The sequence below is a fragment of the Eubalaena glacialis genome, chromosome 2 (genome assembly GCF_028564815.1).
Source record: "Eubalaena glacialis isolate mEubGla1 chromosome 2, mEubGla1.1.hap2.+ XY, whole genome shotgun sequence".
Classification (NCBI taxonomy): Eukaryota; Metazoa; Chordata; class Mammalia; order Artiodactyla; family Balaenidae; genus Eubalaena; species Eubalaena glacialis.
The window spans coordinates 170,482,881-170,506,794 of NC_083717.1; the positions used below are offsets into that span (position 1 = coordinate 170,482,881).

At 46.1% G+C, this 23,914-nt stretch overlaps 1 protein-coding gene across 4 annotated transcripts in view; it reads left to right on the forward strand.

Annotated features, from left to right (window-relative positions):
* The window catches only part of ADCK1 (aarF domain containing kinase 1), a 109,587-nt gene that overhangs the window by 22,362 nt on the left and 63,311 nt on the right, over positions 1-23,914 (forward strand). For all 4 annotated transcript variants that reach the window (XM_061182757.1, XM_061182761.1, XM_061182760.1 and 1 more), the window contains one exon: positions 20,288-20,491. In XM_061182757.1, coding sequence (XP_061038740.1) covers positions 20,288-20,491 — 204 coding nt within the window. The remainder of the gene's footprint in view (positions 1-20,287; positions 20,492-23,914) is intronic.

Sequence of the window (23,914 nt, forward strand, 5' to 3'; positions counted from 1 at the left end):
AAAGGGCCCTGCTCCCCAGAGATGGTGCTGTGTTGAGGGTTTAGCCTGCACGTAATCGGGCAGGAGCTGGAGAAACCCCAACTTCAGTCTGTTCTTTGCTCATCTCAGATCCCATCCCAGACTAACCATGGCTGGGCTTCTCATTGCTGATTGCTTTTTCCACTGAAAACCTCCCTGCAGTTTCCTTTCTTGTCCTGGACTGGGTGCTTTCACCATGACCAAGGTGTTTCTACCTCTGCAGGGAAATGGAATGAAGCTGCGTGATGGGGGATTCGGAGTAGGCAAAAGCTAGGACTTCCTTACCGCTAAGGTTCTTTAGTACTGGACTGGGTTACCAAGGACAGATGTGAAATCTGTATCTGGAAGGGCAGCTTTCCAGAAACAGCAGAGACTCTGTTGTGGAGCTCACAGATGGTTTCTAACCTGTCAGATGGGGAGCCTTAAAAGTACAGATTCTTAGACTCTATACTCTAAAATTTATTTTCAGTGATTCTGGGGTGAGGCCTGGAGAACCCATTTTTTAAAATGGGCTCCCCAGGTGGGCTTCTTTTTTTTTCCCCAGGTGGGCTTCTGATGCTAAGAGCAAGTGTTTACATTGACTGAACACCACGAGACAGGCACTGCTGAGAGCTCTCTCTGTATGATCTCCTTTAACTTCACAATGACCTCGAGGTAGATGCTGTCATTATCATCCCTATTTTACAGATGGACAAACTGAAGCACAAACAGATTAAGTGACTTATCCAAGGGCGTACAGCTAGTAAGCAGGTATATTAGTTTCCTGTGATTGTTATGACAAATGGCCACAAGTTAGGTGGCCAGTGACAACAGAAGTTTATTCTCTTACAGTTCTAGAGGCCAGAACAATGAAAACAAAGTGCCGACAGGGCCACTGTCCTTCTGGAGGCTCTAGGGAAGACTCCTTCCTTGCTGCTTCTGGTGGCTCTAGGCATTCCTTGTGGCTGCATCACTCCAATATCTGCCTCTGTCTTCTCTTTTCTTTTCTTCTGAGGACACTTGTCATTGGATTTAGGGCCTATCTGGGCAATCCAGGATGTTCTTATCTCAAGATTCTTAACTTAATTAAATCTATGAAGACCCTTTATTCCAATTAAGGTTACAATCATAGGTTCTGGGGGTAATAAGACATGGGCATATCTTTTGGGTGCCACCATTCAACCCGTATAGGGTCTTGGATTTAATCCCAGGTAGGGTGGCTCCTGAGCCTGTGCCTATAACCACTCAACCTCCTGGCTCTGTCTCCTGGACTGGATGAGCTTCTAGGCTTCCTCTAGGCCAGCAGTCGAGGCATGGATTAACTTGCTGTATCAGGGAGTTGACAAACCAGTATTTTCCTCTACCTCTCTCCTATCGCCTCGACCCTCCACCATTTCTCCTGAAACCCTTTGGGCTGTTCATCTCAGATGCAGAAATTCTCGCACCTTGATGTGCTTGGGAGGTGAGGCCCTAGGGGCTATGAGGCTACACTCATACTGGCTTGGGCGAGATGCATTTTTCTTGCCTCAGTGGCCATGTCTCCAAAATGGGAATCGCTGGAATAGCAGGGGTAGATGGAAGGCCATAATACAACTAATAAAGTTGATGGAAGGAATCTGCAGCTGTAAGGGTGATGGAGGCAGTTGTTAACAACACTAATAATCTAATAGCCTATTCTTGATTTTCTGCTTCTCACTGTCTTGGCCCCAAGCAGCTATTTTCTACCAAATTAAAATCCACTCAGCTCCTTTCCTGTTCCTGAATAAAACTACCCTCAAAGCTCTTCCCTGTTACAGCAAGACTTTTTAATAGACTTTTCCTTGTAGAACCGTGAGACATATGTCCAATTAGCAGAATAACTTCACTTAAATATACAAATAAACTGTTGACAGATAATGGCGGGACATATGTGAAGCTAATTTAAGGCAGCATGGTTTGGGAACTGGGGCACTGCCCCCTTCCACCCCCAGTCTGTCTCCAGGCCTCTCCTTCCCTCCAGTTTCTTGCTTTTGGGATGGCTCTTCATGCCCCACACTCTATAGGATGAAGAGGGATTGTCTCCATGCTGTGCCCGGTCACAGCCCAGAGTACCTGGGCCACTCACCATTCATACAGTCAATTGTGCAACAAATATTTTTGAGCACTTACTATGAGCCAGGTACTGGGCGAGGTGCTGGGTGTACAATGGTCTATTCTTGAGGGGATAGGAGATCATTAGCAGTTGATGGCACTCACAAGATGTCTGGTCCAGGAGGGCAGAGACTCGATCTGTTTTTCTTGCTGCTGTATCCTTAGCACTTGGAACAGTGCTTGGCACACAACGGGCTCAGTGAATACTTTTTAGTGACTCAATGGGGTAAGTAAACAAGATAATGTCAGCTCTTGCTGAGTTCCCTAAAAGAGATAAAACGTGGTCATGGGATAAAGAGTGACAGAAGCTGGGCTTTGGAAAAGCTCTCTTACATGGGGTTTTTCAGTTGAAACTGAAAAGTGATGAAAGAACCAGCAAGTGAAGAGCTGGGAGAATATTGTTAGAGGAAGAGGCAGGGCGGGCTATGTAATTTACAGGGCCCAGTGCAAAATGACAATGCAGGGCTGTGGCTGGGTGGGAAGGCAATCTCCCCTTCTTGTGGCCCTGCTGCCCCGACCCGCAGTGGATGGGAAGCTCCCAAGGGATTGCAGTCTCTGTGCTGGGATGTGCTCAGGCTCTGGATTGGGCATGAGTGAGGAGTCCTGCTGAGTCACCTGCTGAACTTGTCGTGGTGAGGCTAGACCCCGATCCTTCCTATGCCTGTACCCAGGCCCCCAGTAGGGACGAAGGGCAATGGAAGAATGTAGACCTCTCCCACCAACGTGACCTGTTTGCCATGCTGGGTGGAGAGCAGCTGTAATTGTGGGGAGGAGGTGGGTAGGCTGGATGGAGCCAGGGTACTGGGCTTGGGTGAGGAATGGGCAGCTGAGAACCCACCGGGGAGGTGGGACTGTGTGTGCGCTGAGTCCCCCAGTGCATGCTCCATTGTCCCATTCGGCTTCACTTGCAACACACAAATTCAAAGATAAAATTAAGAATTTCAAGACAGCTACTCTGTATTAGTTTCCTATTGCTGCTGTAACAAACTACTATAAACTTAGTGGCTGGACTTCCCTGGTGGCGCAGTGGTTAAGAATCTGCCTGCTAATGCAGGGGACAAGGGTTCGATCCCTGGCCCGGGAAGATCCCACATGCTGCAGAGCAACCAAGCCTGTGCGCCACAACTACTGAGCCCATGCGCCACAACTACTGAAGCCCACGCGCCCTAGAGCCTGTGCTCGACAACAGGAGAAGCCACCGCAATGAGAAGCCCGCGCACTGCAACGAAGAGTAGCCCCTGCTCACCACAACTAGGGAAAGCCTGCGCACAGCAACGAGGACCCAACGCAGCCAAAAAAAAAAAAACAAAACAAAACTTAGTGGCTTATAACAATGTAAATTTATTCTTTTACAGCTCTGGAGGTCAGAAGTCTATAATGGTTCTCACTGGACTAAAATGAACCTGTCAGCAGGGCTTTATTCCTTCTGGGGGCTCTAGGGGAGAATTTCATTTCCTTGTCTTTCCTAGCTTTTATTGGCCACCTGCATTCCTTGGCTCAAAGCACCTTTTCTCCATCTTCACAGCCAACAATGTCTGGCCAGGTCCTCATGCTGCTACCTCTCTGGTTCTCTTCTTGTGCCCCCCATTCCACTTGAAAGAACCATTGTGATTACACTGGACCCACCTGGATATCCTGAGCTAATCTGTCTCAAGGTCAGCTCATCAGCAACCTCAATTTCTTCTGCAACCTTAATTCTCCTTTGCCATGTAAGGTAACATATTCACAGGTTCCAGGGATTAGGGTCGTGGACATCTTTGTTAGGGGGTATTATTCTGTCTTCCACATTAAACCACAAGTGTGGAGCCTTTCTGAGTGCAGGGTGCAGTCTGACTGCACTGGTCACATGTCCATGAAGCTGGCCCTGGGAAGAGGAGGCTACAAGCATAAAAGTCCCGAGATGGGAACAAGCACAGCTTGTTCAAGGACCCGAAAGGAGGCTGGCGTGATGGACTAGAGTGGATGACAGGGCATGTGGTACAAAATTAATCAAGAGAGGCTGGCGTGGGTTGAGCACACAGGGCCTCCTAGGCCACAGTGAAAGATTAGGAACAGCAGGTAGGGATCTGCCTTAAATCTGAAAAAAACAAGCAAACAAACAAAAAACAATCCCCCCCCCCGAAAAACCCAACTCCATATAAAAAATTTCAAATATAATTAAAAAGTAGAGAGAATAATATGGTGAACCCTATACCTGGCACCTAGATCTAAAATATGTTGCCATAATTCTTTCACTTATTTATTTATATTTTTTGCTGAAGAATTTTAAATTATAGAAATCATGGCATTTCAACTGTAATTTCAACATGCATCTCTAACAACTGACATTTTTATAAGTATTGACGTCATTATCACAATGAATGAAATTAACAAGAATTCTTTAACTTCATCGAATTCCTGTGTATATTCAGTTGTCCCTCAAATACCCTGCCTGTTGATCTTCACGTTGTACCTGAGCTTTGCGCCTTTTCTTCTTCTGAGGTTAGAATGAGTCTTCCTTCTCTGTATCTTTCAGGATTTTGTTTTTTGTTCCTTCCCACTCCTGTCCCACACCCAGGCCCGTGGCCTGAACAGGGTTGATGGGGAAGGGAAGGGAAACAGGCTGGATGGATATGTTATTCTGCTTGTGGCCTAACATTTCTCTCTCTCTTTTTTTTTTTTTTTTTGCTTGTAATTGCCATTCCAGAAATGCCCTCACTCTTCTAGCCACAGAGCAACTGTTGAGAACAAATTAATTATGCATCTTCTCAGTGTGTGTGATTAAGGGGCAGATGGAGGGAAGGGTTCTCTTCAGTTTTTCTGGCAACTAGGTTCCCAAATGGATGCTTTCCAGACCAAAGAATGCGTGCCCTGGGCTCCCATGGGCATCTGGGTTTGTCTCTGTAGTGGCAGGCTTGCTCACTGGCAGGCAGAGTCAGAAGTTGTCAGTAATAATATTATTAATCCCTTAAATTTGCAGCATATTTGCTGTTTGCTGAGGGCCTGCGCACTCACATCAGCTCATTTGATGGGATTTCAGGGATGCTGGAACAACTTTCTTTGCTTAATACCTCCCTAAATCATTGCTGATGCTTGTAATTCCACCATTAGAGATTAATTCTTTTGGCCCCAAACTGTTCCCTATTAAAATGCAAGTAGCCTTGGCAGCTGTGTAGCATGTTTTATTCATAAAGCTTTCTCAGCCACTAGTGGCTGCCCTCCCCAAATGCCCCCTCCCACAACTTTCTTTTTAGGATGGGCTTCTCTGAAACAGAACCTATGTTTGGAGTCTTTCTCATTCCAAAGAGAGAACTCTGCTCTCAGCTAGTTGCTGAAGCTGGGAAAACAGACAGAAACTCATGCCAAGGTGTCAATGACTGATAATAATTTCCTGTGTTACCATCTCTAGGGAGTATTTGTATTTTAAGTGGAAATTTCTGGGAACACAATACTTAGTACAAAGGAACCTGTACCCCTTCATCCTATTATGTCAGTGGCTTTGGCCTTAGATCTCCCTTTTATTGGGCTCCCTTAGAGAGACAGAGGAGAGAGAGGGCCAGCACATCCAGTTCATGTAACTACGATTAAGCATTGGCTTGGAGTGTCGTACATTGTGGGTCGGGGAGAAAGTGGAGCTGACCACGTGTAACATAATGTCCATTTTGCAGAAGGAAGATGGAAGCGTAAGGACAAAATCTAGTTGGAGTGGGGCTAGAATTAAAATTTTGTCTTCAGAACCCCAGTAACACAGTTTTAGATTTTTAGAGTCAGAAGACACCTTAGAAACAATCTAACTCTGGGAAAGCAAATGCATTTTATTTGTCAATTCCAGTTGATACATAGTGGTTGAGGGGAGGGTGGAGAATGAGTGAGTCTTCACCTGGGCTCAGTGTGTTGTGGTCGATTAGTGATGTCTGATGGGTGCCATGGTAATAGAGGGGAGGCATGTATGCCGCACTTGTATTCCTGATTCGCTGCAACCTCTCATTGTACACATGGGCCAGCTGAGGTCCTGAAAGCTGGGATGATTTGTTCAGGATTATATAAGTAGGGGTTACAAATTAGGGGCAGAATTGGCCCAGAATCCAGGTCCCTTGAATCCTGGTTCAAAACCCTTTCTTTTGAAGTATCCAGGTATTCTAAGAAGCATTTCACTGTGGTTGAAGAGCATGTGGTCTTGGAGTCAGACTGCCTGGGTTCAGGTCTTAGTTAGCTGTGTGCCCTGGGCCAAGTTATTTAACTTTTCTGAGTCATTGCTTCTTTATCTGTAAAACAGGGGATTATAATTGTGCCTACCTTATAGGGTGGTTATGGAATTAAATGAGATAATATGTGTATAAAGTGTTTGGATTAGGGCCTATACATAGTGAATACTTAATAAATGTTAGTAACTTAATTAAAATTTTTATTGCCTTGTCATTCTAGATTATTGCTGGATACGGACACAAAACCTCCCCATGGTCACCCCCTCTGCAGTATCTTGCAGAGTTACCTCTCACACACCTGCTTCTCTTCCTTCCCTATTGAATGCTCTGGGATTTTCTGTGTTTGATGTGTTCCTGGAATTTGTAATTTGGTGATGAAAAGTCCCACAGTACTAACAACCAAGTGTGAGATGGTGCTGGGCCTGTAAATGCCCACGTTTGGGGCGTCATACTTCACACTCCACAGGAGTTTGTTTTGGTTTGGGGCATCGACAAAGCCCTGGAGGCCTGGTGGCGTTCCCTGAGGACCAGCTGCCAAAGAGGCCTCGGTGGCCGTTTTGCCTGGTCTCTCCTCTGATCGGAACATTGCTATAGCATCTCCCCAGACCATCCCTGCTCCCCTGAGCCAGTATGTGCTCCCATCCCCCAACCTAGTTTGCAGACTGGGCATCAGTGCCCAGCTGGTGCCAGCCCCCTCCCCTCACACCCACCTCTCCAGTGGGCTTAGAAAGCAGGGCCCAGGCAGAGCCTGGACCCATAACTGTGCTGGGGTCCTCTTCATGTCTTAGTCCAGCCATGCAGGCCCTTGTCAGTGGTCCCTTTGGGTAACCTTGATGGGGACCCAGGGAGGCCTTGAGAGCCAGGAGGGGTCCGTGATAGTCCCGGATGTCTGGCCTGGGGTGATGGGACTTGGGGCTGACTCCCGTAGGACCATGGTCTACCCCTGCATTATTCGACTTCGCTTCTTGGTAGCGTGCTCAGTTCCTCATGGAAGCAGGGCCCGGTGGCTCCTCTTGGAGTGTATAGGGGAGGGGAGCTGCAGCGGTGGGGAGGGCTCTCTGGGTGCTGTGATGGGTGTGTGGCTTCCGTTAAGTGAATCATCTGTGATTCCAGTCCTGACTGGCTGTGGGGGAAAAGCCTCTGCTCTGGATCCTCAAATAGAGGCCTTCTTAGGGTCTGCCTGTCTGTTCCCGGCAGACAAAGGGGGGAAAGGGGGCTGTGGGAAGGAGGCCATCCCCATTGGAGGGCAGTCACATCATTGTCCCTAACGTTTGGAAGCTCTGTTGCTTTGGGCCTTTCATCTTGGATCACAACCAAGTTTGGTGGCAACCTGGCCATGTCTGGGGTGGCTTCCCTGCTTCTCGTTGTCTGGGCCCAGAGCAGAGCAGATGATTATAGCCCCAGAGCTGCAGCATGCTCAGGAGCCCAGTTTTTTCTAACGGAGGTTCAGAAAAAGGGAGGATTGGGAGGCACCTTGGAGATGGAGCTCTGGCTCTGCTGTTAGTTCTGGGATGGTGGGCAGCAGTCACATCATCTGGGAGAAGGTAGACGGGGAGGAGAGGAGAATGGGCCGGGCTGGGACTAGGAAGAGGTGAGAGGAGTGAGGCCTGGGTCCAGGCTGAAGAGGATTTTGACAGGTGAGAAGGAGAAAGGGATGGTGAGGTTATGGAACTGCCTGTGCAGAGGCCGGGGGGCAGGAGATGGCGCAGGACTGATCACTGTGGTTGGGGATAGGGAGTGAGGGGGGAGGGTAAGCGATGAGTTCAGAGGGCACCTGGGTTGCATCATGATGGGCCTGGTAGGAGTTTGGATTTCATACCAAGGACAGTGGGGACTTCTGGAGGGTTATCATGGAAGGCTATTTCCCTTTTCCCACTGTGACCAGTGTCCTGCCCCTTCGTGACCTGCCTGCCTGGGCTGTACAGTCTTGTGGTCTTGTCCTGTGTCTGTAGTGAGACACATTATGCCTCCCGGGCCTCCCTCTTTTCCTTCTCCCAGTGGCTCCCTGACAGCAGTTTGTTTGTGTGACTGGTGTTTTCCAGGCCCCTGTGTGCTCATGAATTTGTTCCTAATCTTGGTGTTAGCCGGCTTACTGGAATGGCTCCTGGGAGCCCAGACTCGGCCAGGTGCCATGGCGGCCATGTGACCTAGTTGTGGGAAATAGCTGGGGGCGGGAGCGGGGAGGGCAACACCCAGGGCCCATGGCAGGCACTGGCCACCTGGGCTTTTTCCTTCTAATTCATGAAGAATGTTTAACAGTGTTTTTGGAGGAGCAGCAGAGTCTAGCAGAAGGAGATGGGTTTTGGAATCAGAAGACAATGACTCAAACCTTGGATCTCCCATTTGCTGGCTGAGTAACCCTAGCAAGGCCCCTAGCTTTTCTGTTAGGGGCCTTGGAGAGAATGGTAATACCCACCCGAGGGGCTCTTACCTGGATCAGGTGAGATAATGTGTGTGAAAGGTTTAATGCACTTATAAAAATTGTGCATATACTGCTGAGGACCGTTATTACAGAGTGTGTGATGAACAAGATTTTGTTTCCCAGCGGCTTATATCATTTGCTGGTATAGTGAATCAACAATTCAAATAGAAGCTAATGATTATGGAGAAGAGTATGTGAAAATTATAAATCAGGGACCTATTTGTACTTGCATTGTGCTGACAAGTCATTTGGCATCTTAGTTTGATCCTCATTTTAATATGAAATTATTAACTGAATTGAGTGTTAGTAAAACCTAAGATAATAGGAAACATACATACTGGGCATTCACAACCTTTATCATCTATTAATGAGTACTGATAAATTGAATGAAGACAATCTTATTTCAAAGGCTCAAGATGGATGTTTATATAAAGTGTGACTAAAATATTATAATTGATTTTAAAAAATAAAACAATTTTTATGTCCTGGAATTAGATAGTGGTGATAGTTGCACAACTTAATGAATATAGTAAAAGCCACCAAATTGTATATTTTAAAATGGTGAATTTTAGGGACTTCCCTGGCGTCCAGTGGTTAAGACTCTGCGCTTCCACTGTAGGGAGCTCAGGTTCGATCCCTGGTCAGAGAACTAAGATCCCGCATGCCGTTTAGTGCAGCCAAAAAAAAAATGGTGAATTTTGTGGTGTGTGAATTATATCTCAATTAAAAAATAGAAAACTTAATTTAATTTATTAAAGCAGTAATTATAAAAAACTTAGAGATTCAAGAAAAAATCTATAATTTCACCAATTCAAACTTATTATGATTTTGATATGCTCTCTTCTAACCCTTTCCTATTATATCCATAGTTCTATCAATATAATTATCTGGTTTTCTGATTTACTGTGTTATCTTTAGCATTTTCCATTTTGTTACAATAATCTTCGTGGTCTTCACCTAAAATGGCTACTTAATACTGCACGGTGTGACTGTTCCATAATTTACTTAACCCTTTTTCTACTTTTAGGATGCATCTATCTATATGTTTTACTTTTATAATTAGCACTGTGCTGAACCTCTCTGTACATAGGGTTTTTCCCTATGTCCTGGATTATTTACTTAGGAGGGATTTCTAAAGTGATATATATGAATCAAAACATTGCTGAGAGAAATTAAAGAAGACCTGATAAATGGAGAAATATATCATGTTCATGGGTTGGAAGATTCAATATTGTTAAGATGTCTGTTTTCCCCAAATAAATCTACAGATTCATAACAGTCCCAATCAAAATCCCAGCAGGCTTTTTTGTAGAAATTGACAGTCTGATTCTAAAATTTATATGAGAATGCAGAGGGTTTTAGAGTCAATTCTAGAAGATAACACTGAAAAAGAACAAAGTTGAGGACTAATACTATCTGATTGCAAGACTTACTATAAAACTGTAGTAATAAGATAGTGTGGTATTGGTGTAAAGATAGACAAACTGATCTATGGAACAGATTAGAGGGTCCAGAAATAGACTCACACATAATATGAACAATGAATTTTATACAGTGGTGAAAAGGCAATTCAGTGTAGAAAGGTTTGTGGTATATTTATGCAGTGGAGTACTACTCAGTTAAAAAAAAAAAAGAATAAACTATTGATATATGCAACAACATGATGGGTCTCAGAAAAATTATGTTGAATGAAAAAGGCTGGATAAAGAGTATGGGCTATATGATTCCACTTATAGAAAACTCTAGAAAATTCTAGTCTATACTGATAGAAAGCAGATCAGTGGTTCTCTGGAGGTGGGAGGTATGTGGAGGGATGGGGCTGGAATTACCAAGGGACATCAAAGCTTTTGAGAGATGATGGATATGTTTACAAGCTTGATTATGGTGATGGATTCATAGGTGTATACATATGTCAAAAAGTATCAGATTTTACATTTTAAATATGTGCAGTGTACTGTGTCAAAATATCAATACCTCAGTGAGGCTGTTAAAACAAAAAGTGATGTTAATGGATTATGATCCTTTGAAAAAATTAGAAATCCATGAGTCTATAGTGATATAAATAAACAAATGAATAACTTGAAATTTTGGTAAAGAACTGGCTATTTATAAAATTTTGAAGGACTTTCCCATAAAACACTTAATTATAAAAAGAAAACAAGTAACTTAAGTGAGGAAGTTAGGTGGATAACCATCTTAATGACAGTATCAAAATTAACATTGTCTCTAGGGAGACAAATCAAAATTGTGCACCACCAGGTTGTAATGAGAAGAACAGAGCCTGTTTATAAATTGCTGGATTCAATTAGCTAACACTTTTTTAAAAAAAGAATTTTCGCATCTATGTTCACTATGAATATTGGACTATAGCTTTTTTTCCCCCTTGTATTTTCTGTCTAGTTTTGATATTGGGGTTGTGCTCGTCTCATAGACTGAGTTGGGAGGTATTCTGTCTTCAGTTTTCTGGAAGGGTTTATGTGGAATTGGCAATATTTCTTCCTTAAATGTTTGATAGGATTCAACTGTGACACCATCTCAGGTCAGAGTTTCTTTGTCTGATATACACCATTCCAGCTTTATTTTAATTGGTGTTGGCATGATTTATCCTTTTCCATACTTTTACATTTAACCTATTTTTGTTTTAATATTTAAAGGGCAATTTCTTATAGGTAACATATATTTGAGTCTTTCTTTTTTATCCAATTTGGCAATCTCTGGCTTTTAATTTGGGTGTTTAGACCATTTATATTTAAAGAGATGATTGATATGGTTAGATTTGTCTTTCATCTTGTTATTTGTTTTCTACTTGTCCAATTTATGCTTTATTCCTTGTTTCCTCTCATGCCTTCTTTTGGATTGAATATTCTTTTCATGGTTCCATTTTGTCTCCTTTGTTGGCTTATGAGCTATAATTCTTTTTGTTATTTTAGTGATTGCATCAGTTCATAGCATAAATCTTTAACTTGTTACAGTCTACATTCAAGTGACATTATACTACTTCCTTCACAGAGTATAAGAATCTTATAATCATGTACTTTCATTTCTTTCTTTCCAGCCTTTATGCTATTGTAATATGTTTTGCTTTTCCATATGTTATAAACTCCATATTACATTGTTATTATTTTTGTTTAAGCAGTCACTTATCTTTTAAAGAGATATAGAATATAAAAAAAATTCTTATATGTTTTCCTGAAGTTTCTATTTCTGGTCTCTTTTTCCTTTATGTAGATCCATGTTTCTCTCCAATATCATTTTCCTTCTGCCTGAAAGATGTCCTTTAACATTTCTTGTAGTGTAGGGAGATGAATTCTATCAGCTTTTATATGTCTGAAAGAGCTTTTTTTTTTTTTTTTACCTTTGGTGTTGAAAGATGTTTTTGCTGGGTATAGAATTCTGGGTTTTCTTTCAGTGCTTTCAGAGATGTTGCTCCACTAACTTCTGCTTGTATTGTTGCCCGTAGAGATCTGCTGTCATTCTTATCTTTGTTCCTTTCTCCATAATGTGTCCTTTTTCTGTGGATACTTTCAGGATTTTCTCTTTATCACTGATTTTGAACAACTTCATTATGTAGTTTTCTTCATGTTTTTTATGCTTGGGGTTTGTTGAGATTCTTGGACCTGTTGGTTTATAGATTTTGAAAATCAAATTTGAAAAAAATTCAGTTATTATTTCTTTAAATATTTTTTTCTCCACCTCTCCCATTCCATCTCCTTTGGGGATTCCAACTACATATTTACAAGGCTGCTTGAATTTGTCCCACAGATCGCTGATGCTCTTTTCATTAAAAAAAATTTTTTTTCCTCTGTGTGTTTCATTTTGAATAGTTTCTATTGGTAGGTCTTGAGGTTCACTAATCCTTTCTTCTACAATGTTTAATCTGCCATTTATCCCATCCAGTGTATTTTTCATATCAAACATTACAGTGTTCATCTCTAGAAGTTTCATTTGGATCTTGCTCTCTTTTTTTATATTGCCCATGTTGCTGCTTAACTTTTTTTTTTTTTTTTTTAATTAATTAATTAATTAATTTATTTATGGCTGTGTTGGGTCTTCGTTTTTGTGCGAGGGCTTTCTCTAGTTGTGGCAAGCAGGGGCCACTCTTCATCGCGGTGCGCGGGCCTCTCACTATCGCGGCCTCTCTTGTTGCGGAGCACAGGCTCCAGACGCGCAGGCTCAGTAATTGTGGCTCACGGGCCCAGTTGCCCCGCGGCATGTGGGATCTTCCCAGACCAGGGCTCGAACCCGTGTCCCCTGCATTGGCAGGCAGATTCTCAACCACTGCGCCACCAGGGAAGCCCGCTGCTTAACTTTTTGAACATATGAAGTGCAGTTATAACCACTGTCCTCCTTTACTAATATAGGTTTCAGTTTTGGGTTGGTTTGATTGATTGATTTTTTTTTTCTCATTATGTGTTGTATTTTTCTGTTTATTTGCATGCCTGGTAAATTTTTTATTAGGTGTCAGACATTGCAGTTTTATCTTTTTGGGTACTAGATATATTTGTATTCTTATAAATATTCTTGAGCTTTGTTCTGGGACACAGTTAAGTTACTTGGAAACAGTGATTTTTTTTCAAGTCTTTCTTTTAATATTTATTAGTTGGGAATGGAACAGTGTTTAGTTTGGGATATTCCCCTTAACTGAGGCAAGCCCCTTCTGGGTATTATAACAAAAGCCTCAAGAATTATGAGATTTTCTGGTCTGGCTGGTGGAAATAGACCTTATATGAACACTGGGTACTGTTAACCGTAGTCTTTTGTGGTTGTTATTTCTCTGGCTCAGGTAGTTTTCTTGTGCGCATGTGCTGACTAGTACTTAGCTGAAGATGTGAGATGGACCCTCTGCAGATCTTCAGAGTTCTTTCTTTGTACATCTGTCCACTCTCCAGTACTGTGTCCTGCGAACTCTAGATACTTTGGTCTTTCTGGCCTCTCATCTCTGTCTCTTCAGTTCAGAGAATCTCCTGTTCACTGCCTGGGTTCCCCTTCCCTGCACTGTGGCCTGGAAACCCTCAATGCTGTAAATTGGGGCAACCATAGTGTTCACCTTGTTTGCTTCCCATCTCTCAGGAACCACTCTCCTTCCTTTCCTGATGCCCAATGCCTTAGAAAACTTTTTTTTTTCTTTTTTTGGTAAGCCTTGTCCAGTTTTTTGTTATTTCAGATGGGAAGGTAATTTTGGTCCCCATTTGGGAAGAGATGTTAAGGGTGACATCAATATTTATGGCTTCGGCAACTCCAAGCTTACAGTTGCAATTTCCTAAGATGGGGAAGGCTGAGGGAGGAGTAGGTTTGGTGGTGGTAGAAGTGGTGGGAAAGTCACGCTGAGTTTGAGAAGCTCATTGGACATTGGGTGATGTCAGAGAAGCAGTTGGATATGTGAGTCTGGAGTCAGGGGAGATGTCTGGGCAGGGGATACGCATTTGTGTATCATCAGTGTGTAGACTGTATTTACCACCATGATTCTGGGTGAGATTCCCCAAGGGAGTATAGCTAGAGTATTGTATTGATCATGTTTTTTATTTTCTGATGCTTTGAAACTGGGGGTACTGCTGCTCTCAAGGTTAACTAGTTCCAAGAGATAGTAAACAACTCACCTGTGAGCATGCCTTTCATAGGCAAACCAACCAATCTGGAGCCCATACCTGCCAACCACCTCTGTTACTGAGCTGTTACACTCTGGGTCACTATCCACCTGCCTTATTCACCCGAGGGCCAGGTACCAAACAACTAGGAGCATCCCCTATGCCCCAAAGCCAAATGAAATACTTAAAACTAGCCACTGCTAAGTCTCACCCATTCTTTCGCATGGAATCCACAATAACAGCTTTGCCCACATTTCCCCTCACTCCCTCTCTCTCCTGGCCAACCCTGGTGCTTCCTGGTGTGGCTTTTTGTGGCATGCCAACTCTCCTACTTGTAAGGAATTGTGAGTAAAAACTTCTTTCTTTATGATAGTCATTTCCATGTCTGTGTGTCTTACCATACCTTAAAACAAATTCTAGGTACCCTTACAACAAGTATAGAAATGCCAGCTCTGGCTAAGTGAAGTACATGCATTACCTCACCTCATTTAATCTTCACAGCAGCCCTATGAGGTAGGTACTATTATTGTCTTTCTTTTATAGATGAGCAGTCAGAAGTAAACAGAGGTTACATAACTTGCCCAAGATCACCAAATTCTGAGTGGTGAAGTTGGGATATAGACTGTGGCAATCTGATGCTGGCCCTGTGCTCTTAACCAGGATCTACCTGACAGGTAGTCAGAGGAGAGACAGAGGACACTCCCAAGGAGTGGGATTAAATTTGTGGTCACGCTCCTTGAAAACTTTTATAAGCTGCAACTTGTTTTTTTTCCCCCAAGACATGATGAGTTAGTTTTACTTTTTTGCTTAAGCGAGAGCTTAAAGCAAAGGGTGACATCCAGAAAAGCAACCTTGGAGACCGCCCTGGCCTGATTTCTTGGGGATGAAGGAGTTGCAGTTCCATTTTCATGATGAAAAACACACACATGGATCATAGTACCCTGGAAAATTGGGGAAGAGATTCTGGATTCTGCACCAAGCTGGTCCAGTCTTCATGGGAGAATCTTGTCAGCTGGACTTTTCTATTTCCAGCAGATGTTGAAGAAGGGATTATTTTTTAAAATTCTCCTCTATTATTGATATAATACATATTAGTTTTAAGAAATTTGAAAAATACAGAAAAATCTGTAAAGAAAAGTACTCTTTTAATCTCGCTGCCCAGAGATAACACTGTTTACATGTCAGTGCATTTCCTTTGAGTCTTGAATCTTTGATTAGAAGAATCCGTCAAGGGGCTTGTCTGTTTTGGGGTCTGTCTGTGACCTCGTCTTTCACTGTCTCTTTCTTCCTGTGATGTGTGGAGTATGTATGTGCGTCTGTCTCTTTCGTCTCTGTCTCACAGTCACACCCCGAAATCCCATCGGAGACACTGCTCAATTCTGATGGGAAGCTGCTTTGATTCGGTCTGGCTTTGGTACCTTTCTGCCAAGTTTGGGGCTCGAGATCCCTACTCTTGGGGATTTAGACACGAGTAAAGGATTGCTCTCCTTGGGCCTTTGCTCCATCCCTCCCAATCAATAATTAATCAGTACTGAGTTGATCTTATTAGCTCTTCACTGCCCGCCCCCCCAACTCCAACCCAAGCTGGCTAATGACAATGCTTTTAATTAATATGAGGCACATTAAAACTCATTACAACAAGGTTATTGGTAATGAGATAATCATAAGGCAAGTTACTGAGCTGGGAGTGAAAACAAAGTTGGAGGAGGGGCAGAGAGACTGTGCCAGCTGTTCCTGCCGTGTTTTGGCAGGAACGGAAGGGGGAGTGTGGGGACTCTGCAGTGAGGACACGCGATAGTGACATACCCAACTAGCTCGTGAAACCAGGTGCTGGGTAAGGGCAGGACTCGGGTCCAGTGAGCAAATGGGTGGGTAGTGTTAGGGCAGTAACATGTGTTGAGAAGCAAGAGCTGGTGTACTGAATTAAGACTATGTAGTTTATGACCTGATGAATGAGGGGCACAAGCCTCCTACGTGGGGTTGGCTGGTAGCTCCCTCAGCATCCAAACTTCCACTGGGGAAGTGAAACGCAGTGGGTTGTTTTGATTGAAGGTACAGTTTAAATACACCCGCACAGAGGAAGTAGAGTCACAAGATTTATTATTACTTACAGATCCCAGAAGCAAGGATGCTCAGTGAGCTGGGGGAAGGGCAGTCCTCCACCCCAGGTACCAGCAAGCAGGAGGTGAATGCTGAGAGAGGGAGTTTGCACTAAGCCAGTAATTTCTTGAAATTCTGAGTGGGACCTGCCTTCTGATCCCAAAGGATGGTGGTAGCTGTAGGAGCTGGAGCTAGAAAGGGACGCTGGAGACCAGAGTGCCTGCTCTGTTATTCAGCATTTGTGTCTTTTGGCTTTAAAAGAACATTTACACTTTTTGGTTAGTGGCAATGTCCCTCACCCCCATGTGACTCTGTGTGTGTGTGTGTGTGTGTGTGTGTGTGTGTGTGTGTGTGTGTATTTAATTAGAAGCTGGTTGAAGGTGACTTTGGGGCTTCTTTGGTTGAAATGTGGGTGCCATTTGCAGTAGATGCTGATTCAGCTTCATGGATGATGGTTTTGTGAGTGTATGACCCAAGGTTGTCATCAGTCTACATTTATAGCTCATGCATGGCTTGCCCTGGGGTACACAGAGTCTACAGGGGACACACATGGTCTCTGTCCCCAATGGCTGATGTGCCAGGTAACCAGTGAGTCAGCAGTAGACCAGCCTTCCTGGGCTTGTGTGACCAGAGAGGGCTCTCTGCATTGCCCAGACAATGTCCTGAAGATGACCATCACTTTGTGCCAAGAGACACCCTACACAGGACTGGCTCAGGCCACAGGTGAGGGGCAACAGAGCCCTGGCTCTGCTCCTTGGTATGAGGGCTTGTTAGGGTGAGGCTAATGCTTTCTGAGGGCTGCCAGCAGCAGAGATAAATGCAGATGTGAATCCAGTCTAAAGAAAATGGTGGAGCAGGTCTTCAGCATCTCTCTCTTTCTCTCTCTCTCTCTCTCTCTCTCTCTCTCTCTCTCTCTCTCTCTCACACACACACACACACACACACACACACACACACACACACACAGATGCATGTTGTTATGTTGTTCTCCCGATCTGAAATGCCCTCCTTTTTTATTCTAATCTTTTCAGGTTCAATTTCAGGGGCTAATCCTATGTATCAGCCAGGGACTAGTCATACCTGTAATTTAAATATAAAGACTTATTCACTAGGAGAAGGTAGTTAACTCTAAAAGGAGTAAAAGAAGATTCTAAAGGTGCAGAAGTAGTAAATGCATAAAGCACCTGCTCCCTGTAGGGCTGAGGGGGTGGTGAACAAGAATAGAGCTAAAGACTCAGCTGGGGGCCTCCCACCTGCAAGGCTGGGATGCTGGGCTGCCCTGGTGATGAGACGTGGTGGCGGGCACGGTCCATGGGAACAGCCTGCCGGGTGGCAGAGAAATTTGTAGGAGGGTGCGACCTGGAGCTAGTGTGTAGGAGCCGCCTGCTGGGTGGTCAGAACACTTGCTGGAAGGTATGGGGCCTGAGTTGGTCCACAGGAGGGGCCCATCAGGTAGTGGAGAAATTTACAGAGGGTGGGCTGGTCCGTGAGGGCCACCAAAGTGGTCACCCCCAAGCCACTGACCCACTGGCTGATGAGCTGAAAACAGTGCACAGGGACAATAAGGGATCCTCCTTGTGCTGTGGCCTTGCAGTGTCCCCCAGAGCCCCCTGTTGACAAAGCCTAATAGCGACCCATCTGACAAAGGAGAAATGACACAGGGTCTAGCACCAGTATCACAGCGCACGGCAAAGAAGGGTGGATTTGCAGCTGAGAGGCCCTGTGTTCCTGAGCTGCACACACCCCGCTTCTCCCCAGGAGCCAAGCCTCTCTAATTCCAGCCCTCTTGTTTCTCCCATCTGTGAGCTCCGTGGTCCTCAGTGTGATCCTACGGCCACGTGTCATTCTCTGTGTGTGAGTGGCTCTGTCACATCTCCCCACGAGGTGGAGGGCGTGGGACTCAGTCAGCCCCCAGTGAATACACAGTGGTTGATGTCTCTCCTGGGAGGGGCAGAGACAGTGGGGTGTGTCCTCACCCCGCCTTCCAGCCCTCGGCCTTGACCCTGCAGTGGCTTTGGCGTGAGGGCTGAGCATGCCTCCTTGGGGGAGCTGGGTGCCAGGGCAGCCTCACCGGGAGCCTCTGGTGGGACCTGGGTTCCCGTCACACTGTACCTTAGGACAAATGGATTGTGGATGACTTTCTGGCTGCCTCTTATTCGGCAGGGTGGGAATTGGGGTTGATTATTTGAGCTGTAAAGAGTCATTTGTTCATAACAGCCCGGACTCAGGGAGGGTGGGGAAACGCCCAGTTCCATATTTGACCATGTTTGCCTTCTTTCTCACTTCCTCAGAACTTGAGTGTGGCCTTGGACAGTAGTGACCTTCTACCATCTGACACCGGCCAGCTCAGTTCCCAGTCCAGCCCCCCTGCTGCCCCCATGGGCCTTTTACTCATCTAGGGAGATGTGTTCTCTCCCCACACCCGCCCCGCCTTAATTCTTAGAGTCAATTCCCTTCTCTCTGCACCCTCCTGTCGGGGAAAAAAGACTCTCCGTGACCTAGTTTGGACCAGGTGCCCGCACTGAGCCTGGAGCGCTCTGTTCAGGGGCATAGAGTCATGTGGACATAGGCTTCCCCAGTAGTGGGTTGGGGCGGGATGCAGAGGTGTCCAGCAGAGCCCTTGAGGGCCTAAGGACAGCTTGCGAGTGCCTGGAGTGTGGGGCATCCCTCTGCTATAGAGGGAGTGGATAGATGGCTCCCTGGCTGCTGGGACCAGGGTGTTCAGGGCTGCAGTGTTCTCTTCTTAATTCCGAAGGTAACGGTTTTCTGTATGGTTCACTCAGCAACTAATTATGTAGGATCTTTGAACGTTTCTTCCATCTTTGTTGCCAACGGTTATTTATCTCTTCATGTGGTTTATTGCCACCAGTGCACACTTAATTGTGTCAGCATCCTTCATAGCACTTAAGAGAGTGTAAGTCCATCCTAGATATTCACTCTCCCGGTTGACTTATGGGTGGAAGAGGGTACCAGGTTCCCACAGGGCACTGGGCTCCTGTGTCTTTTGTGTGTGCCCATGGCTTCATCCTGCTTCAGGAACTGTAGCTCCAGGAAGGCAGGACCCTCAAAATTCCAAGACCCTCAGCTGAGCTGGGGTGATGACTGGGGACGTGTAGCCTGGGGGCGGATGGGGGCCACCTCCCACTCTGGAAGGATAGGTGGGCATCAGGCTGCAAGTTAAGGCCGGCTTGTCCTGCACAGCCTGCCCTGCTGCCTACCCCATGTGCCTGATGCTCCCTGTAAAGTTTTCCTTCAGTTAACAGGAGACCCCTGCTAAAGTTTGCTGCGTTAAAGAGCTCTAGGTTTGAAGTGTTTTCTAGACCTTCCTTTGACATTTGTTAGCTATTTCTTGATAAGCAAAACATCTGAGTTTCTTATCCTTAAAGATACCAATACTTGCCTCCCTAAATTGTTGTAAGGATTAAAAAAATAATGAATGTGACCATGTTTAAAAATTGTAGACCTCCAAACAAACAGATAGTATTATTAGTATGACTGAGGGGTGGGTGGCAAATGCGTGAACTCAGTGTATCCTTGAATGAATCATAAGTAGATTAGAATTGGTTGAAAGCCTTGGACAAACGCTAGTTTCTGAGGGAGTGGGACTTGGACCAGGTAAGTTTTGAAGGAAAGGCGATCAGAAGCATCGGGCCATGTCAGGAGACTGGCTGCAGTTTGAGGTTGGAATCGACTGCTCTGGGTACCAGGAGACTGAAGGTGAATGACGGGGTGTGTGTGTGTGTGTACGTGTACATACACTGGGGGGATGTGTGAATCAGGGTTTCTAAGCAGAGGGGGCAGGAAAAGAGAAGAGCATCCACCGGACAGTGAACACTCACATCTCTCCGGCCCCGCCTGTCTTCCTGCAGGTGCACCTTCGCTCTGCCAGGCGCCTTTGCGAGCTCTGCTGTGCCAACCGGGGCACGTTCATCAAGGTGGGCCAGCACCTGGGGGCTCTGGACTACCTGCTGCCGGAGGAGTACACCAGCACGCTGAAGGTGCTACACAGCCAGGCCCCGCAGAGCAGCATGCAGGAGGTCCGCCAGGTCATCCAAGAGGACCTGGGCAAAGAGGTACCCACCTCTGCCAGGGGGGATGGGCTTCCGAAAAGGCCCCCCGCAGAGTTCTCGCTGCTTGGCCCCAGGCCCTGGGGCTTCACCAGTGGCGTGGAACTAGGCTTCGCAGAAACTTTCAGTGTGAAAGCAGAGAGGTTAGAAGGAACCTGAGTGGCCGTCAGTATAAAATATTAGTTGGACCTTACGAAATCGTTGATATTTGACTGTTTTTGACCTGTAACTTAATATGATTCATATGGTTGAATTTAATAATACCTATCAATTATTGACGGTTTACTGCGCGCTCACAGCTGCGCTGTTTCCCACATGTTATCTCACTTAGTCCTCAGGGCAAACCTATGAGGTAGGTACCATCATTAACCCCATTTTGCATATGAGGGATGGAGACTTAGAGTGATCAGGTAAAGCATCCAAGGGGACGGTTAGTAAGTGATTCCAGTGCACTGCTCTATCAGTGAGCTGTCCTAATCATTCAATGCTATGACTTTTCCAGAACATCTCTGGGCCACTGCTTGATTACCTCCAGTGATAGGAAGCTTATTCTCTTACCTGCTGCCTAAGGTGGTCCATTCTATTATCACTCATCTCTAATTGTTATACATTCTTCCTCCTAAGGGCTAGACCTGCCTCCTCAAACTTTCCTGATCTTCATCAGGAAACCCCCTGGAGCAACAGAGAAAGGGGCTGAGGGCCCTTCCATACACAGCCCTGGTCACACTCCTTTGGACTCATGCCAGTGACCTGCAGGATGTGTGGAACCCAGATTGCCACAGTGGTGTGGATCCTTGCTGACCTGTTCTGCTCATCTTGATTCTGGGCATGGGGAGGGATTGGAGCAGCCGTCTGCAGGGTGCCGATTGGCCGATCAGGCCCAGCCTTACAAATTATGTGCTATAATTTCATGGTACCCCAGAGAACGCTAATAAAAAAAAAACTTCTTTTCTCCCTTCACCTATTACTATATTTGAAATTCTCCTCTTAGAGAGAGAATCCTTTGGATCTAGAACTTTTCTGAGCAAAATAATCTTAAAGTCAAGCCTAGATCAGCTGATGCCTTTCCTGAGATAATTTTATTACCTTTGGTGCCTCCCAATTTCCCCAAATAAAATCTTTAGCAGGACTTTCAAGGTCTACCCCATCCACTTTCAAGTTGCCATGGTCTCTGTCTGCCTGGAATCTCTTTACCCCATTCTCTCCCTGTCAAGTGATTCCTTGTGTTTCTAGGCCATTCGTCCATCTGTCTACCAAATGCTGGGCACTGTGCTAGGTGCTGTGTGTCCTGGCCAAATCCCAGCTCTCCTGTGAAATCTTCTCTGACCCTCTGCACACCTTTGCTTCTTCTGCTTGTGTCTCTCATAGTTTGGTTAGTTGTGTCTAGTTGGTTTCACTGTAAGTTGTAAAGTCTGGGGATGAAGACCATGATGGTCCTTTTAATCCTATCTGCAGTTCCAGAATAGGATGTGGTATATCGTGGGCACCAGTGTTTGTTTAATGAACCAATGGCTGATAAGTGACAATTTCCTTAGGCTACTGCGGACTAGGCGGAGAGTAGGGGCAGAGGTTCGTAAAGACCATGTTCCATGTTCTCTGGTCTGCATGGAGCTGGCCCTGGCTGTTGGTGCCTTTCTGTAGAGCTGGTATCTTGTGCCTGGCATCCAGCCAAAGGTGAACCACTCCTCAGTGATAGCCTGGCCTGGGCTGGCCTCATTAACTGGCTCTCTGTGGGGCCTGGGTCACGCAGGAGGTGAGCATAGAAACCTCTGTGGATTCCCTTCCTACTGAGGAGGAACGTCTCCTCCAAGGGGACGGGGGGAAGATTGAGTGAAGATTTAGGGCTGGTGTCAGGAGCAGACCACAGGCTGGGAAGAGCGGGGTTAGGATGCAGGGGCCGCAGGCAGAGGGGACGGGATTGGCATGGCACAGCCGTGTGTGCCTTTGCTTCTTGCCAAGACTGTTGGCCTCCTGCTTCCTACAGCATGAGGTGCACCCCCAAATTAAAACTAAATAAATCACTGTAATAACAGTGTGAAGTGCATCATTGCTAGCACGTAGCAGCTCAGTGGGGGGCGGAGGCAAGGGAGGGAAGGCAGCAGATTAACCCTTGGAGGCCGACTCATCTCTGGAGAGCTGGAGGGGGAGGCAAGAGCAGGGCAGTGGCTTCCTCCAAGCCAGGGTGGAGCGAGATGGGAAGCTGGGGGTGTCAGCAGTCATAGTGTGCCCGCCCAGCTGGCATGTCTGGGGTTGGAGGATGCTGCCTGCATCTTTCGGGTCTCTTCTCTAGGCCCCCCGGCCAAGTCCTCCTGAGCATGGTGGCCTGTGGCTTCTGACCCACAGCTTGACTTGAGCCCTCTGAGAAAAGGAGGCTAATGTCAAGGTCATGGCTCAGAGGGGGCGTCCCTCACAGCTGGGAAGCTCAGAGACCTCTGGTTTCTTACCCGGCACTACAGGCGCACAGTCAAAGTCTTCTCTCACCCCTTCCTCCTCCTCCTCCTTCCCGGGAAGATGGCATTTGTTCCCGGTGACACACTTTCTCAGCCTGTGGGTGGAGGGAGGGGAAAAGAGACATGTGGGAAGCAGGGTAGGTGGGTGTGGGGCTGTGAGGGCGGGGAAAGTCACTCACTCTGCACTTCCCTCCTCCTCCAGCCCCTCCTGTGACACTTCTCGGGGAGCAGCCCTCCCCCCAGGAAGATGTTTGAGCCAGCCCCACTGATCCTGGGCTCCACGCCTGCCCTGGGACCCTCCATTCCGTTCCTGGTTCCAGGAGTGTGGTGAAAGGAAGCTGAGTCTGCCATGCATCACCATCTTCTTTCTAGGTCTGAGTCCTTGTGTGGGCTCTGAGGTTACCTGGAGCTCAAAGACTGCGTAGCTGCCCCTGAATCTCAGACTGAAGAGTGGGGAGAGGTGGCCAGAGGAGCTCGAGGCCGGTGGGTTCCAGCTTGCACTGCTTGGTTCCCTCTATGCTCTTGGGGGCCCCTCCCATCAGCAGAGGCCTTGGGGGGTCACTAATACCCTCAGACTGATCCCTGTTCCAGGCAGATAGGGCTGGCCCTGAGGGGTATCCCCAGCATGGGGGATGAGGGTGAGGTGGCGGCTCTTCTGGATCCCATGATTTACACTTGGTTCTGGATCAGTCCACATCCCTGGACAGCAGCCAGTGCTGTCAGTGTAGAGGTGAGGGCAAGTGAAGGGATACCATCCTGGCATAGGGATTGGCCTAGGTAGGGAGTCGGGGGGACCAGGTAGCTAAGGGAACGGCATGTGAGGGGTGGGACAAGACCTCAGATCTCCTGATCTTCTGGCCAGTGCTTTGTCTCTTATGTAACAGAGCTTCTGTTTGGCAGAAATCCTCTGTAAATCACTTTTCTATGTGTCCGTGTATCTGTGCCTTGGAAGTTTCTACTATTATTACCACAAAGAAAC